The sequence below is a fragment of the Phoxinus phoxinus genome (genome assembly GCF_949152265.1).
Source record: "Phoxinus phoxinus genome assembly, chromosome: 11".
NCBI classification, from domain to species: Eukaryota; Metazoa; Chordata; class Actinopteri; order Cypriniformes; family Leuciscidae; genus Phoxinus; species Phoxinus phoxinus.
In genome coordinates this window covers 29189306-29206267 of record NC_136886.1, presented here as the reverse complement: position 1 = coordinate 29206267, position 16962 = coordinate 29189306, and the positions used below count along the sequence as shown (strand labels likewise).

General features: G+C 35.4%; 1 protein-coding gene across 8 annotated transcripts in view; it reads left to right on the top strand.

Annotated features, from left to right (window-relative positions):
• The window catches only part of als2b (alsin Rho guanine nucleotide exchange factor ALS2 b), a 31171-nt gene that overhangs the window by 12219 nt on the left and 1990 nt on the right, over positions 1 to 16962 (top strand). For 4 of the 8 annotated variants that reach the window (XM_079627749.1, XM_079627747.1, XM_079627748.1 and 1 more), the window contains 24 exons: positions 408 to 597; positions 1580 to 1645; positions 1804 to 1966; positions 2838 to 2969; positions 3150 to 3278; positions 3473 to 3496; positions 5819 to 5889; positions 5974 to 6040; positions 6127 to 6329; positions 6409 to 6474; positions 6554 to 6652; positions 6960 to 7124; positions 9659 to 9770; positions 10080 to 10157; positions 11348 to 11481; positions 11576 to 11740; positions 12982 to 13099; positions 13243 to 13400; positions 13484 to 13591; positions 14119 to 14295; positions 14387 to 14432; positions 15873 to 15934; positions 16028 to 16177; positions 16575 to 16671. In XM_079627749.1, the coding sequence (XP_079483875.1) occupies positions 408 to 597; positions 1580 to 1645; positions 1804 to 1966; positions 2838 to 2969; positions 3150 to 3278; positions 3473 to 3496; positions 5819 to 5889; positions 5974 to 6040; positions 6127 to 6329; positions 6409 to 6474; positions 6554 to 6652; positions 6960 to 7124; positions 9659 to 9770; positions 10080 to 10157; positions 11348 to 11481; positions 11576 to 11740; positions 12982 to 13099; positions 13243 to 13400; positions 13484 to 13591; positions 14119 to 14295; positions 14387 to 14432; positions 15873 to 15934; positions 16028 to 16177; positions 16575 to 16671 (2780 nt within the window). The remainder of the gene's footprint in view (positions 1 to 407; positions 598 to 1579; positions 1646 to 1803; positions 1967 to 2837; positions 2970 to 3149; positions 3279 to 3472; positions 3497 to 5818; positions 5890 to 5973; positions 6041 to 6126; positions 6330 to 6408; positions 6475 to 6553; positions 6653 to 6959; positions 7125 to 9658; positions 9771 to 10079; positions 10158 to 11347; positions 11482 to 11575; positions 11741 to 12981; positions 13100 to 13242; positions 13401 to 13483; positions 13592 to 14118; positions 14296 to 14386; positions 14433 to 15872; positions 15935 to 16027; positions 16178 to 16574; positions 16672 to 16962) is intronic. The other 4 variants (XM_079627750.1, XM_079627751.1, XM_079627746.1 and 1 more) reach the window with 2 other exon arrangements.

Below are 16962 nucleotides of genomic sequence, written 5' to 3'. Positions count from 1 at the left end.
ATCTGATAATATAATATAGTATAATATGATGTAATGTAATGTAATACTAGTAATAATGTAAGTATGTTGCCAAATTTTTAGAAATAAATCTCAAATCAAGAAATCGTGAGCTTAGAATTATAAGGTTCTATCTCCACTTTTGGTCGAAATTGAGTTTTGATCCATTAGGTGTTTATTAATGCCTGTGTGGTGTTATTTTTGAAAAAAAAAAAAAAATTGTTAGTAGTTATTAATAAAATAAAAATGTTCCATCTCAGTTTTGACAGATGGAATGTAAAAACTTTGATGCTCAATATCTCAGAACTACCCTAAACGGAGATAGAACCTTATAATTCTAAGCTCACGAAATGTGTGTGTGATTAATCATTTGAGATTTGAGTTTCTTTCTTTTTTTCTTTTTTTTTAAGATTCGCTAAGCTCCGGCCTCGGTCAGTCCACTGCAGGGCTGCTGCAAAATATGATTGGACGGCTGAGTCGGCTGTCTCAGCTCACGGGTCAAAACTCGGCCTCTCTAACCTCTTTCCTGCGGCGTTCACGTGATATCCGAGGTCTTGTTATTCTTGACGACGCACATCTGTTCCTGGACACATATTCAGAGCAAGTATACAGCACACACACACACACACACACACACACACACACACACACACACACACACACACACACACACACACACACACACACACACACACATGATTAAAGAATCTGAAGTCATGAAGTGGTTACCTCAGCGGATGGAATAAGAGGTTGAATGTTGTTCATTACCCCATGCTCATTAATAATGACATAACATGAAGTACAGGATTTAAATAGCTATTTAAAGTGTACTGTGTAGATGTGTCACAGCCATGATCATATTTAACATAATATCAGACATGTTTAAATAGCATTGCCTGCTCAATGTTCCTGAATTTGTTTCGCCACCGGAAAGAGCCAGAGCACAAGACACCTGTTGAGTGCAGTCAGACCAGATACACACAGCATCTTGAAATCAGATTACTGTAAATCTGCTGTGTTTCTGAATTTCAGGATGTTTTCAGCAAGTTATTTTCTCTACAGAGCTTTACTGAATTAACTTCTAATTCAAAAGAAATATATTTCAGCTTTACATATTTAATACTTCTAATATGATGTACCGATTCTGAACTGCCTGAAACGAGTCATCAGTAATTCCAGTCTTACTTGTGCGAACCTATGCAGGTTTTTAACAAATTTGCATAATGCCAATGGTCTTCATTAGCTGCCCGCGAACAACTTTGACCGTCAAATGTTGTAGTTGTAGCTGAGACTGGGAGAGTTTGGTTCATACTGTCGACCTTAAAAATAGCATAATAGGGGCACTTTAAATAAAACTCATGGGAATCTCTTTTTTTAAATACCTTTATTCTATTAACTATAAAGTATTCTTTCTGGCTGCAGTCTCTCTATACAGTTATTAAAAAAATATTATTCTGTATTAACAAATGATTGTAAAAGTCATGGGAGTTTATTGCTCAAAAATGTTGTACCCTTCTTCTCAAGTCAGCTGGTTTTCCTAGCTGTAATAATGCCTTATAATCTTTCTTATTGTGTCATGCAGGTACTGTTCTGCTGTGGGGGATCTCTTAGTCATGGGAGGGTTTCAAGCCCTTGTCAAACCTTGCCAGTAAGTGGTATATGTGTGTGTAATGCCCTGTCCCATATACTTTCCTAAGCACTTGCTGCAAAACTCTTGATATGTGAAAATATCTCAAGTTAACATGATTATAGATTGATTTAGATTAACATTGTATGGTAATATAATCTTTGACTCTTGTTTTGAAGTGATGTGTTTGGCAAAGGGGCAGAGGTTGTTCAAAGGTTGTCTGAATGTTCTGAAGAGGGTTTGCCCTTAGCGGATGTTCTGCCGCATCTCTTTTACCTGCCCATAAAGCACCTGCATGAATATGGACGACTGCTGCTAAAACTGGCTACCTGCTATGAGGTGGTGGGTACTTACTGGAAACACTGTAGCACTTTCATTTCACATCCATTTTGTCCAGTTTTATTGTTACAGCATGAAACCATAATGTGGTATTGTATTAGTAATGTTTTGCTGGCTCTGATTCGTCTCCATAAACAACTAACACAACAGTGGTCTGAGAAAATACTTGTTAGAACCACTTTTGACTGGAATTAACCACAAATAAAATAAAAATATCACCGAATATATAACTTTACATAAAACGCATACAAAATGATAAACCCATCAAACCTGAATAAGAAAAATAAATATATATATGATATATATATTAGTGCTGTCAACAAAAAAGTTTTTTGTTTACATAACACATTATGTCTGTGTATATATACATATACTCATAAATATGTGTATGCGTGTGTATATACAGTATATACACACACACACACACACACACAGACAAATATAATAATATATACACACACGTTATGTAAACAAACGTTTAAGTTAGATGCGATTAACCGATTTTCTGAGCACTAAGATATATATATATAGTGTATATAAATATAATATTTATATAAATATGTTTTTTTTTTTTATATAATTACATTTATATATATATATTTCTTTCTTTTTTTCTTCTTTTTTCTTTATTTATTCAGATTGGTCGGGTTACTCATTTTGTAATCAAATGATAAACTAACCCAACCTGAAAAAGCAAAAAATAATAATAATAATAAATTACGGTATACATATATATATATAATATATATGTGTGTGTGTAATGAACATTTTAATTCTATTGAAAAATAACAATACTGGCAGAGCTGCAGTGTCCACTGATTTTCAATCGAAACGCTATCATTACATACATCTCATTTCTGTCTCTGTGTGGCAGAGTTCTGTGGATTATCAGAAGCTGCAGGATGCCTGCTCAAAGTATGAATCCATGGCTCTTCATCTGAAGAAGAGGAGGAAGGAAGCCGAGTGCACGCTCCACTTCTGGAAGAGCTTTCCTGGGAAGATGACGGTGAGTCACCTTGCTGTTGTCTCAGGCCCTCAGAAGCACTTTACCTGTCAGTTTAATGCACACCAGACAGCCAGGTGCTCTTCCTGCTGAGCAGATCGTTGTATTTCAGTGCACTTGTGGAGGAGAGAGAGAACGTGAGCCGAGCTGGGCTGTTAATTAAGAGTGCTCCTCTTTTCTCAGGACTCCCTTCGTAAACCATCCCGTCGGCTGATCTGTGAGAGCAGTAATAAGGCTATGACTCTTCAGAACGCGGGACGTTTTTCCGTCAACTGGTTCATGCTGTTCAACGATGCGCTTGTTCACGCACAGGTTTGCCTCTTTATATATACGTTTCACCACCATTTCAGAATCGTTTCTGCTTTATCTCTTGCCTTTTCTGTTGGTTTCATCCTTCTTTCCTTACTCAATGCTTTCACTTCTTTTTTATATTCGCTTATAGGGCCAGACTAACAATCTGTTTCCAATGACTGATGTTTTAGTGATGTTTATCTTTGTTTTGGTAGGGCATGGTCCCCTATAAGAGTCTTGTAAGTATGGGCTGTACGAATGAAGAGTTTCCTCCATAGCATACTGTCCCCTAGTGCCCAAGGATGCACCCTACAGCTGTAGTGTTTAGTCAATGCTTCTGTTAAAGGAATATTACCAGTTAAATAAAGCTTTTGTTTAATGCTTGAGGCATCCAATTAATCAGAAAATACATTTGACTCGTCCTAAAATAAAAAAAAGAAATAAATGTGTGTATGCTAATCAGTGTTATTTTAGTATCATTAAGATTCTAGTTAATGTATATTTTAGTTCAAGTAATTATGGTTTTACTTTTAAATTTAGTTATAACTAATGCACTTACAATAGAAGTCTATGGGGCTAGTCAGTTTGAAGTGAGACATAATTTCAAGATGGTTGAATTTCTTATTATGCGTTACATACATAATTCCTGTGGTTGGAGGTTTGCTCCGCAAAGAAGTACTTTATTGATAGTTAGTTACGTCAGTTATGTCATATTATTATCCTTTTGGGTGTTTCATGTTTTAAACTTGTTGTACAGTCTCTCCATAGGCTTCCATTTAAAGCATTTAGTTTAGTTTATTTGCACAATATTAAATGTATACAATAATAACTAGAAAATAGAATCCATATACTGTGCAGGGAGAGACATAAACCCCAAAAGGGCTTATTTAAAGCCTCCACCTAAATGACAAAGAAAAAAAAGAAAGAAATTAAAGAAAGAGCTAAACTACAATAACAAATATATAAATGTATATGACTGCATCAAGTTATTTACAACATATATATAAAAAAAATAATAATGCACATCAAAAACAAACCCTATAGGCTACATCAAATACATAAAAAAAAACATATTACTCAACAAACTGATGGACGAATCAAAATGATTTTCTGTGGACACAGATGCTGTCAGGTAACCTTAAGTTGTATTTAACTCTAAATATTCCTTTAAAGAAAATGTAATCAATTATTATAAATGACGTATATTTGTAATAGTTTGAGTTCATTTGAACCTGTAGTTTTGACAGAAATTCCTGTAGTGCTTATACTCTACCTTGTCCAAAATGTCTTGTTCCTGTGTGGTATAAAACTCTAGTAAGATGACAGTACATCTGGTTGGGTACATTCCAAGGCTTCCTGCTTGCAAACCCTGTGTTAAAGATATGTTATAACACTTATGCATAAATGTACCTGTATCTGGTTGTAATTTAAGGGGCATGTTGTGCTGGATGGTTTTATGTTATACAGTAGTGGTTCTGTATAATGCTGATTCTTGTCTTAGTGTATGTATCAGTGAGTATTTGAGATGATAAGCCATTATTTTTATCCCTGTTTATTTCCCCTTGACACCTCTTACAGTGTCTATATGTGTCTGTTTATCTTTCATCTGCATTTTCCCTTTCCATCCCAAAAGAACAAAAATGTGCTCTTAGGAAAAATAATTCAATATTTTAACTAGTTATGTAAGTCAACAACTGTAAATCGATTCACAGTTGGTTTACCAGATCAGTTTACCAGATATAATTTAGCTTGACACTTGTAAACAAACCATATGACATCCGAAATCTAAATTCCAGATATTCAGATTCTATACTTTTTTGTCTAAATAAATTAAATATAAATCACCATCTAAATTAAGAATTGTAATTTTTTTAAAAGAAATTAATCATTTTATTTAGCAATGATGCATTAAATTGATCAGTAAAGACATTCACGTTGTTCAAAAGAAATGTATTTCAAATCCCGTTTTATTCGTCAAAGAATCTTTCGACAAAAATATTAAGCATAATAATAAGAAATGTTTCTTGAGCACCAAATCAGCATATTAAAACATATCTTAAGGATCATGTGACAGTGAAGACTGGAGCAATGCTGAAAATTCAGCTTTGTCATTACAGGAGTAAATTACATTTTAAAATATATTCAAATAGAAAACAGTTATTTTAAATTGAAATAATATTACGTTTTTTCTCTTTATTTTTGATCAAATAAATGCAGCCTTGGTGAGAACTAAAAAAATCTGATAAACTTTTGAACAGGAGTGTAAGAGTAAGACAAATGTTGAAATTTGCCATAGATTACATTTTTATGAAGTTAAGAAGTTATTAGTGTTTTTAAATAACTTTGAGTGAGGCAAAGGATGGTAAAAAAACAAAAACAGGGGAAATGCATGCACAATTAAATATTCCATAACTATATAGATCTCCTAATATCTGCTGATAACTGATATGGTACTGATATATTGTGCATCACTGATCAGGAATGGGCAGCAGAATTGTGTACATTCATAATTTACAGGATATTGTTCTTGCTTTAGTTATTTCTTTTTTAATCCCTCCCAGTTTTCCACTCATCACATCTTCCCATTGGCTACTCTGTGGGTGGAGCCGATTTCTGAGGAGAACACGGGCCTGTGAGTGTGCCAGTCATTTATATTAGCATTATTTAGTAGTAAAGTGGATATAAAACAACATAGTGTTGATTTTGTTTTGTGCAGATATTGTTTAAAAGTGACTTCACCAGAAGAGACATTCACTCTGCTGGCCTCGTCTCCAGCTGAAAAGGTAGACCCAGCTTGACTCAAAATGATAATGAGTTTTACAGAAACAAACATGCATGGATGGTTAAACAGTGATGTCCTGCTTCCCAGGCGAAGTGGTTTCGTTCTATAAACCAGGCGGTGGAGCAGGCGCTTAGCGGACTGGGGCATGATGGGATACCGCCTTCTACAGGGGTGGCACAGAGAGCAGACCCGCCCATTTCACGGACGGCATCGTACACGTTCTACAAAGACAGTCGGCTCAAGGAGGCCACGTATGAGGGCCGTTGGGTCTCAGGGAAACCCCATGGGCGGTAGGTCATTGGACAGGGAACTGTGGGTGTGAAAGTCTTCTTAAAAGAGAGATGATGATTGGCTATGTGTGTATTCTAGGGGCGTGGTCAAATGGCTCGATGGCCGAATGTACACCGGGGCATTCAAGAATGGCCTTGAAGATGGGTTAGTTTTTTCCGATTATTATGCTGACTTCTCTTATTTTCCATTTTTGGAAATATTTCAATTATTGTATTCTTTGCAGATTTGGAGATTATGTTGTGCCGAACAAAAACCTGAACAGCTGTGATCATTACCAAGGACAATGGAAGGATGGCAAGATGCACGGCTTTGGAACATTCAGGTTGGTGGTTGTGTGTTTGTATTATTTTTCTGTAATGTAAATGTATTTTGAAAGGTTTGGGTCTGTACGATTTTTTCATGTTTTTGAAAGAAGTCTCTTATGGTCACAAAGTCTGCATTGCTTTGATAAAAAATAAATAAAATAAAAATATATAAATTAAAATATAATTTCTGTGAGTCTTTTGAGATTTGATAAGTCAAATAAATAGAAACAATAAAAGTAAATAAAAAAACAAATATAAACTGTAAATCAAATTGTAATTTGATTTCATGGAACTGACAGAGAGAGTGTGTGTGTTTGTGTTCAGGTATACTTCTGGTGAAGTGTACGAGGGCTCGTTTCAAGATAACATGCGTCATGGTCATGGGATGTTGCGTAGTGGGAAGCTGAATTCCACCTCTCCCAGTGTCTTCATCGGCCAGTGGCAGTACGACAAAAAATCTGGCTATGGCGTTTTTGATGACATCACCAGGTATGCAAATAGACAAGAAGGGTTGGGGTCACATAATGGTTGTGGCATTTATATGACTTGAATTGAAATGTATTAAGTCCCCCTGTAGTCAATAATTGTATTCCTTAAAACTCATCTTTGATCACCAAAATTACACATTTAAAAAAAAAATTCCTTTTTTTTTTAATGCCTTAACCCTCTGGAGTCTAAGGTGTTTTTGGGGTCCTTGAGATGTTTTGACATGACCTGATATTTGTATTTTTTTCAGTTGCTTATAAACATATTAATGGCAAAGGTGTAATTACACTCTATTTAGCACGAACATGACTATCATAATATGTGAGCAACATGTATGTACATGTTTGCATTTTTGAGAGAATATTATTTATGCGTGGTTATTCAAAAAACTCAAACTTAAATGTTCTGATATAAGACCACAAACGACCAACTTCACATATTCCCACAATACTTTTGACTAATGGATCTTGTCGGCTAGAGTATTTACTTCAAAATGATCTGAAAATCATCCGGGCTAATCGTTCACATTAAACAATAGATTGATTTAAATTTTGTAAGACACTTTTTGTTTGGAAAGGCAATATGCAGGTGGGCGTGAATGATCCAACAAGGTCATGAATAATGTCCTCATTCACACCTGGAGACAAAGAAGACCTGCTAATGCTGCATACTAATGAGCCTTTCACTGAGTGTGTCACTGAGCCACACAGAATGCAAAGACAACACACACACACATATATATATATATATATATATATACATACATACATACATACATACATACATACATACATACATACATACATACATACATACATACATACATACATACACACACACACATCTACAGAATTGGTTCAGAGTTGGAAACATCTTGAAAAAAAAGTGTATTTTTCCACAAACTGTGTAGGCCTATGCTTGCAAATTGTATAATATCCAAGGTAAACATTTCTAGTAATTGTGCAGTTAATTCTCATTCGTATTTTCAGAAAGTTTTGGATTATGTAGGCTATCCTCTCCCCAAATTTGTCACTAATAAAACACAAAAATAATTTAAAGAGAAGGCTTATATTGACCTTTTAAGATTTTGTGTGCACCTTGGAAATTAGGTTTTGATGTGGCAGTACAAACTTTATAATCTATCCAAAACGAAATGTTGTCTTTCATATTTCGTCTGTAACATATCGTCTTTTATAATATAGCCTATATTAGGGCATAAATGTTAATTTGCAGTTTAAAATGTTGCTTATACAAAGACATTTTATTTCAACGTATTCAGTCGATTTTTACTCATCTCAGTAGGCAATAGATATTTCATTCACACACACAGACACGCGCGAGCTGTAACGTTAGTAAACAAACGCATGCACATGTGCTGTTCATTCATTCAAACACAGAAACGCGATTCAAATTTAAACAGTCTTTTGCGGATTACAGACACCAGTTCATATCGCGATTAGAACAAAGCACTTACTGATGATCTGCAGCTGGATCCGTTGTTCGGCTACTCCAGCACGTTTGAGGTAAAATTTCCAGGATAATCACGATATTATTAGCAGAGCTATTCCTCACAGCGAGTGTGTTGTCCAGCTGTTGTGGGCGTTGACTGGTTTGCATGTGTTGCTCCAGATTATCTGTGTTTGAATAGCGCGCGCTCTCGATGGGCGTGTCACATTAGCGGAGTAATGAGGTGCCAGAACGATAATGAGCACAGCTGATCTCTCGCTCTTTTTATATAGATTACATAAACAGAGAATATTTGTTTTAGATTTGAATTAGATAATTTAAAACTACACACTTAAATGATTATAGAGATATATAGCTCATGTCTGAGTGAATAGTATTCGCTGAGTTTTGTTTGAGTTTAGAGAAGTGCTTCAGAAAAAAAGTTCACGGAGACGGAGAGGCATAAAGCACTCCCTGTTTACTTTCTTTATTTTACAAAAGCACAATGTTTTATTTCGATTGTAAGTGGACACATAAAAAAGTAGACATTTAACAGCTTATTTTTTCATATTTCTTAAGTCTGTATGACCAAAACCGACGGAGTATTTTAGGTCTATTTTGTTGCTATGTAAAAAAAAACGAGCAAAACGCGCCCACGCGTTTGCCGACCTCAGGGGGTTAAAATAGCTTGAATGTAAATCTACACCCTTGCCTCATTTAGTACACACGGTTCTATGAATATGTAAATTAGCCCAAAAAATGTGGCCCAATCCACACTCTAGCTCAGTGATCCACTCGTTGACGTGAATGGTTAGTAGTAGTAAAGTAGTTTGTGACGTCAGAAACACCAACCAGTGATTTCAATCCGCGTTTTTGACACTGTCTTTGGTTCACTGCAGTTTTAAGGAGAAAATACTCAGCAATGGTGTTGTTTTATGAATTTGCATATGGTTTGTTTTAAAGCATATTAAAAACACCACATAGACATATAAACAACATTAAAAATTAGTTTTTCACCACAGGGGGACTTTAAACATATTACACACATTAAGACAAGAGTAAGTAAACGTACTAACTGTTGTTTGTGTCAGAGGGGAGAAGTACATGGGCATGTGGCTGGATGATCAGCGGCAGGGGAACGGAGTTGTTGTTACACAATTCGGCCTGTACTATGAAGGTGCTTTTAGCAACAACAAAATGATGGTGAGGTTCACATACACACTTTTGTTTTTATTTAAGCAAAGTAGGCACTGTATGATGACTATAATCACAATATATAATGGCCTCTAGGGCATTGTTGCTTTTATTTAACAATGAATTTTAATAAACATTTTATTTGAATAAGTGCCATCTTTTCACTACAAAATATAGCTCCGTTTTTTTCCCCACACATTAAGTTGTACTGTTTTTGAATCTACAAAAATAACAAAACCCGACATACGCACAATTACAGTCTTTTTTGCTAGTGAAGTATGAAAAAATTACTTTTTTATCTTTTATTTTCTCTTCAAGGGGACTGGGGTGCTACTGTCTGAAGATGACACAACATTTGAAGGGGAATTTTCAGAAGACTGGACTCTAAATGGAAAGGTGATTTGTAATTATCACAAATACTTAGCATACACATGCTTCTACTCTACCGTTCAAAAGTTTGTGATCATTAAGATTTTTTTTTTAAATAAATTATATTTTTAAATAAATAAAACTATATAAAAATGTAATATTTTTATTGAGCTGTAATACAATGAATTGATCAAAAGTGAAAGAAAAGACTTTAACATTGTTACAGAAGATTTCTGTTAAAAAAATAAAAAAAGCTTTTTTTAAATTTGAACTTTGTTCATCAAAGAATCCTGAAAAAATGTATCATGGTTTCCACAAAAATGTTACAGCACGGCTGTTTTTACCATTGATGATATCTTGATTTCTTGAGCAGCAAATCAGCATATCAGCATCAGCATGTGACACTAAAGACTGGATTAATGATGCTGAATATTCAGTTTACCAACATGGGAATAAATTGCATTTAAAAATATATTAAAACAGAGAGCTGTTTTTTTATTTTTTATTATTGTAACAGCCTTGCATTTAATATATTAAAATAGAAAGGTTTTTTATTGTAATAAATGTCACAATATTACTGATTTTACTGTGTTTTTACCAAATAAATGCAACCCTATGTGAGCAGAAGAGACTTCTTTCAAAACAAATCTTACCGATTCCCAAACTTTTAAAGGCGCAGTTAGCAATTTCTAAAAAGGGCTCTTGAAAATTTGAATGCATACCTAAACAAACATTTTTGTGAATATTTGCTAGATTTCTGTTCTGTGTGTGCTGAAAAAAATAATTGTTTTTACATGGAGAAACAAGATCAGACCAATCCACTGAGCACCAAAACATTCTTGTAACCAATCATCAATAGGGGGGTGTATCCGCTCAGGATGGGGGAGGAGAGAGAGTGAGCAAGAGGAAGATTTGTATATTACCAAAGAGGAAAAGGTCAGAAGAATATAATTGGAAGAAGAAGGCTTACAATCAGGCAAACGCTTTAGGACCCGCATTAATACTGGAGAAGCTTTCCAGCATTGGAGAGACATAGAGAGAAAGAAGGCTTGAAAACAAGCCTTTCATTATTTTGGAGGCGGAGCAATGAAGGGAGTGGTGTGTTTGTTTGGGTGTCGATTTCAAATATCAACAGTGTTTCTCAGAAATCGCTTACTGCACTTTTAAATGGTGGTGTATGTTCACACAAACAAGTCTGTTATCTTCTCTTTCTGCAGGGCATGTTGACCATGCCGAATGGAGACTATATCGAAGGTTCTTTTAGTGGGGTTTGGGGAACCGGACTAAAGATGTCAGGTTCCTACTACAAACCCAGCCTCTACGACTCAGACAAGGAGAAGGCTCATGCACTGTAAGAGCATGTGTTGAACTGTGAAGCATTGTTAAGTGACATTGTCATTTTTGGTGGAGAGCCTATATGTGTGTGTGATTGTGTTTGTCTGCAGTAAACTGGGCAGGTTAGCAGTTCACTCCGAAGAGAAGTGGAAGGCCGTGTTCGTCGAGTGTTGGAACAGGCTAGGTTGTGATTGTCCCGGACAAGGGCAAACCACTACAGCGTGGGACAACATTGCTGTAGAGCTCACTGCTAACCTGAGACAGCAAAGAGACAGGTACACTTAAACACACATGCACTCACAGTTGATTTCAGTAGAGCCTGACATAAGCATGTTGCTAAGCTGACAACCAAGTCCTCTAAGCAGGATAATGGTAACACTTTATTTTACAGTGTCCTTGTTTCATATGTTACATGTACTTACCATAGTAATAGTAGTAAATTTTGTATAATTACATGCAAGTACCTATAGGAAGTACATGTAGTTGCTTAATATACTCTGTACTTAAATACAGAATATCGTGCAAAAGTACATTTATTTCAGTAATTCAACTTAAAAGGTGAACTAATATATTTTATAGACTCATTACATGCAAAGTGAGATATTTCAAGCCTTTATTTGTTATAATTTTAATGATTATGGCTTACAGATATGAAAACCTTTTCACAATATTCTAATTTTGAATTTGGTGTTTTCATAAGCTGTAAGTCATAATCATCAAAATTATGACAAATAAAGGCTTGAAATATCTCACTTTGCATGTAATGAGTCTATATAATATATTAGTTTCACCTTTTAAGTTAAATTACTTAAATAAATGAACTATTGCACGATATTGTAAAAGATATTCACATTTTTCGAGTTTCACCTGTATATAATTACACTGTATATAATAACACCTTAAAATAAAGATAAATATATGGATTTGGGGTAGGCAGTATGATACTCATATGAAGGTAACACTTTATTGAACAGTGTTCTTGTCACATGTACTTACTGTAGTAATACCAGTAAATGATGCATAATTGCCTGCTACTAACCCTTAACCAAACCCTAATCCTATTTTAAGTAGTAAGAAAAAATGAAGGGTGGGACTTGATTGTTGCAAATTAAATGGATGATTGCTGCTGTGACTGGTATTCTTTATTAGGTTTTTTCCCACAATAGCTACATCACCTTGTCCTGTCGTTAAAGTAGTGCATATTTGCATATATGAATAATCATTTAAAGCGTATTGCATGTTTTATACACAGCGAAATTCCAGAATTGTCAGCAAGCAGACTATCAAGATAGCATGGTGAATGTTTATATGGTTGTCAATGAATAGGATGCTAAGTATCATTTTGGCTTTAATAAGATTTTTCCAATAAATAGGCAATAATAAACTTGATTCCTGATCGTTCCGACAACAAATCGCTTGAATGCGACGATCGTGTAATCACGACTGTGGGAAGTTGGACATTTCAAATAGCACGTGAAGGCAGCATAAAAGCTGAACATGTGTGTTTGTTTTTTAGTCCAGAACTGCTGAGTCGCTCTCATCACAAAACGCTGGAGAGTCTTGAGTGTATCCCTCATCATGTGGGTCCTGTGACTTTAGAGGTGTATCACACAATCCGCCGGTACCTCGTCAAGGTAAGCATTGACACTTGTCATCAATTAACTGATAATAACCACATTTTCTTAACATAATAATGTCTTTCCAGTGTATTTTGTCCCTCTTTGCTCCTCTGATGATTTTGCACTATATGTCACTGACCCCTGATGTTTGACCCTAGGCATGTGATACCCCACTGCATCCTCTGGGGCGACTGGTGGAGACATTGGTTTCGGTGTACCGTATGACATACGTTGGTGTTGGGGCCAACCGCAGATTACTGCCCCAGGCCGTCAATGAGATCAAGTCCTATCTCAGCCGCATCTTCCAGCTCGTCAGGTAAGTGCGTGAGTCAAACTGACAGCAAAGTCTGTTTTAAATGTCTTTCCCATGAATATTTATGTGTGTGTGTTTGTGTTTAGATTCCTCTTCCCTGATCTGCCTGAGGAAGGAGGTTCATTGGCTGACCCTCCAAAAGAGACGGGCATCTCAGACCCTGCTGGGAAGCAGCTTGAGTCTCCTAAACCCGGGTATGTACGATATCACGATCTCATCAGATATAATATTATCAGAAAAATAATAGCTTGACCAAACTCTGATATTACAGTGTCATTTTATTTTATACAGCTTTAATTGTTTGTCACTGTTAGCTTTTTTACGGGAAGTGAAAAAAAATGCTTGCATATTAAATCACCAGTAGGTAATATTTATATCTGATAAACTACTGAATTTAGAAATGAAAAGTACTTAATCTGATTTGATTAATTTCTCTTTTTATTTGGAACTTGATAGGCGTAAACTCTGTAAGCCCATTTCCACCGCATAAGAAAAAATATCATGCTTTGATAAAAGTACGCCATCAAATTATGACTCATACTGAGTCATAATTATGAGATAAAAGGTTAAATTGACACACAGGTGAGAAAAAAAGCTATAATTTCAACCTTTTACCTCATACTTTTTTAAATTCAGATGATTTTCCTGTGCTTTTATGAGCTGTTGTCTTTAACACATAATTTTTTTTAGTAGTCATATGATGTATGTGTGTGTGTGGCAGGTGTGTGGTCAGCAGCTCTGCTCTTCTCCTGCCGGTGCTGTTGCCACGTCTCTATCCTCCTCTCTTCACTCTCTACGCTTTAGAGAAAGAGAAGGAAGATGATGTGTACTGGGAGTGTGTGCTCCGACTCAACAAACAACCAGACCTGGCGCTGCTCGCCTTCCTCGGGGTGCAACAGTGAGTCACACACACAACTACAATGAGACATACTTGCATTTGATTATCCTGTAGTGATCCATCTCACTGCCACTAACAACTGTTTTCATAGGAAGTTCTGGCCTGTGACTGTTACAGTACATGGAGAAAAACAACAGGTATTTAAAAATGTCCTTTTATTAGAGAGACTCAAAACTTTTTTTTTTTAAAGTGCCCCATCATGCTTTTTGAGATATTTATTTTCGTGTAGTGTGTGATATTGCTGTTTGTGAAGGTAAGGTCTGCAAAGTTTCAAAATGCACAATAAATGAAGTGATTATCTTCCAAACGATTTTGAACTTCCTGAAACTAGTTGTCAGAAATTCCAGTCTGTCTTTGTGCATGAGCGTACATAGGTTTTGCATAACAAATTTGCATAGTGTTAGGAAAAGTTACTTTTAAAAGTAATTGCAATATTACTTTTTATAGAAAGTTATGTGTTACTTTACTTATGCGTTGTTTTTTCTTACCTGGGCTGGGCTTGCTTGTTTGTTTGTTTTTTTTGCTCTTTTTTTTTTTTAAATAATAAAAGTTCTATTTTTGGCAAACGTAAAGGCCCTTTCACATCAAAAGTGAAATGAATAAGGCTCAGGCTGAAGGAAATACAGATTCGCGCCTGTACACTAGAGGGCGCAGCTCAGGCAAACCTTTCAGCTGTACTGCCATTCTGGATTGCAGAAGAATAGGACAGGACAAGTTCAACACTCTTAATTGGTTAAATTGGATCATCAAAGGTCAGCACCATAGACACTAGTTAATAAAGTGAGATTAAATACATAAAGTATATTTTTGTTATTTAATAATTGCAGGTTTGCGTAATATTCTGAGTTTGTGTTTCATTTTGTTTATTCATTTCGAGGAATACTAAATCTGTTTTTGTGCAAGTGAGATAAATAAATGCGTGTTCACATTTAGTCTAGAACTACAATAAGCATCATGTTCACACAGCACACACAACGTCTCTGCACTTACTCACAATTTCTCTCAACATGGGGATAGAAGAGGTGTCAGTCAATACATGGGAAAATAACTTATTTGAAAAAGTAACTCAGATATTTTGTTGTAAATTTAAAAGTAATGTGTTACTTTACTAGTAATTTGAAAAAGTAATCTGATTACATAACTCAGATTACTTGTAATACGCACCCCCAACACTGGTCTTCATTGGCTGCGAACAACATCTAATTTTACATACCCTTGTGACGTTACATGATGACGACTCGGGCTTGAATTGATACGGTAAAAATGATTCCATCGCTACGGTTCGTATCACTGTATATAAGTGCTGTGGAAGCCTCCGGAGCCGAGACCGAATCTTTTATTGAACCGTTTCAGACACTGTGAGAAAAGAGGTCATGCTGCAATGTATGAGTACACGAAAGTGTTTTTGACCTTGGATGCATGTAAATCTGTTTGTTTTAGACCTCCAAAACAAAATTAGGACCTTTTTAAAATAGCATAATAGGGGCACTTTAAAACGTTTAAAACGATTTTACCTGAAATAAGACCCTGGAACATGAAGCAATATTCATGGAAATATTTTGGGTGTTGGTGTGTAGGTTCTCTCAAGCACAAAAGACGCCTGCTTTGCCTCAGCGGTTGAGACTTTACAGCAAATAAGGTTGGAGGTTTTTTTTTTGTCTGATAACTTTTGTTGTATTTTTTCTCTCTGGTATGTTGTTTTCAAGTTTTTTTTCTCTTTTTATTTCGACAGCACAACTTTTACCCCCTCAGATAAGCTTCAGGTCATCCAGCTGACCTTTGAGGAGATAACCCAGCAAGTACTTACTCTCCTGAAACAGGATTTCTTGTGGTCTATGGATGACCTGTTTCCTGTCTTCCTCTTTGTTGTTCTGCGTGCACGGTAAGGATGAGATCACAGGGTTTCTAATGCACCCTTTATTTGGAATATGTATGTATTGTACACTACTTTTCAAAATCTGGGGGATGGTAAAACTTTCTCGTATGCTTACCAAGTCTACATTTATCAAAAATACAGTAAAAAGAATAGGTATTGTGTAATATTGTTACAATTTAAAATAACAGCTTTTTGTTTTATATATATTTTAAAATGTAATTTATTCCTGTGATGCAAAGCGGAATTTACTCAGTTTTCAGTGTCACATGATCCTTCAGAAATCATTATAAACGATTATGTGTTCCTTTTAGACAGTCTATTTTCTCAGCATATGCTTTAGCACAGAAAATTATATTTTTTTAAAACAAGGCATGTTTTAGTTGACCGCTGTTGTTTTCTTCAGGATAAGGAATCTGGGGTCAGAGGTCAGTCTCATTGAGGACCTAATGGATCCATGTGTACAACATGGAGAGCATGGCATCATGTTCACCACACTCAAGGTATAGTGTATATAAGGGTTTTTACACTATATTTAACTTTTGCTATAATTAAAGCAACATTTCCTTATAATTTTATCAGAGTGTTAAAACTGTATTGAGTTAAGAAAAATTTAATCAGAAAGATTATACAGTGTGAAACCATGCAGTGTTAACATGTGGTCACATCTGTAAAATTTCAGCCAAATATCTAATTTTTTTGGATTCACTATAGCAGACATTAGCTTAAACTTTGTCTTTCAAGTTGTCAGAATGGCCAAATTTTGTGAGCAAAAAAAGAAATCTGCGTATAGA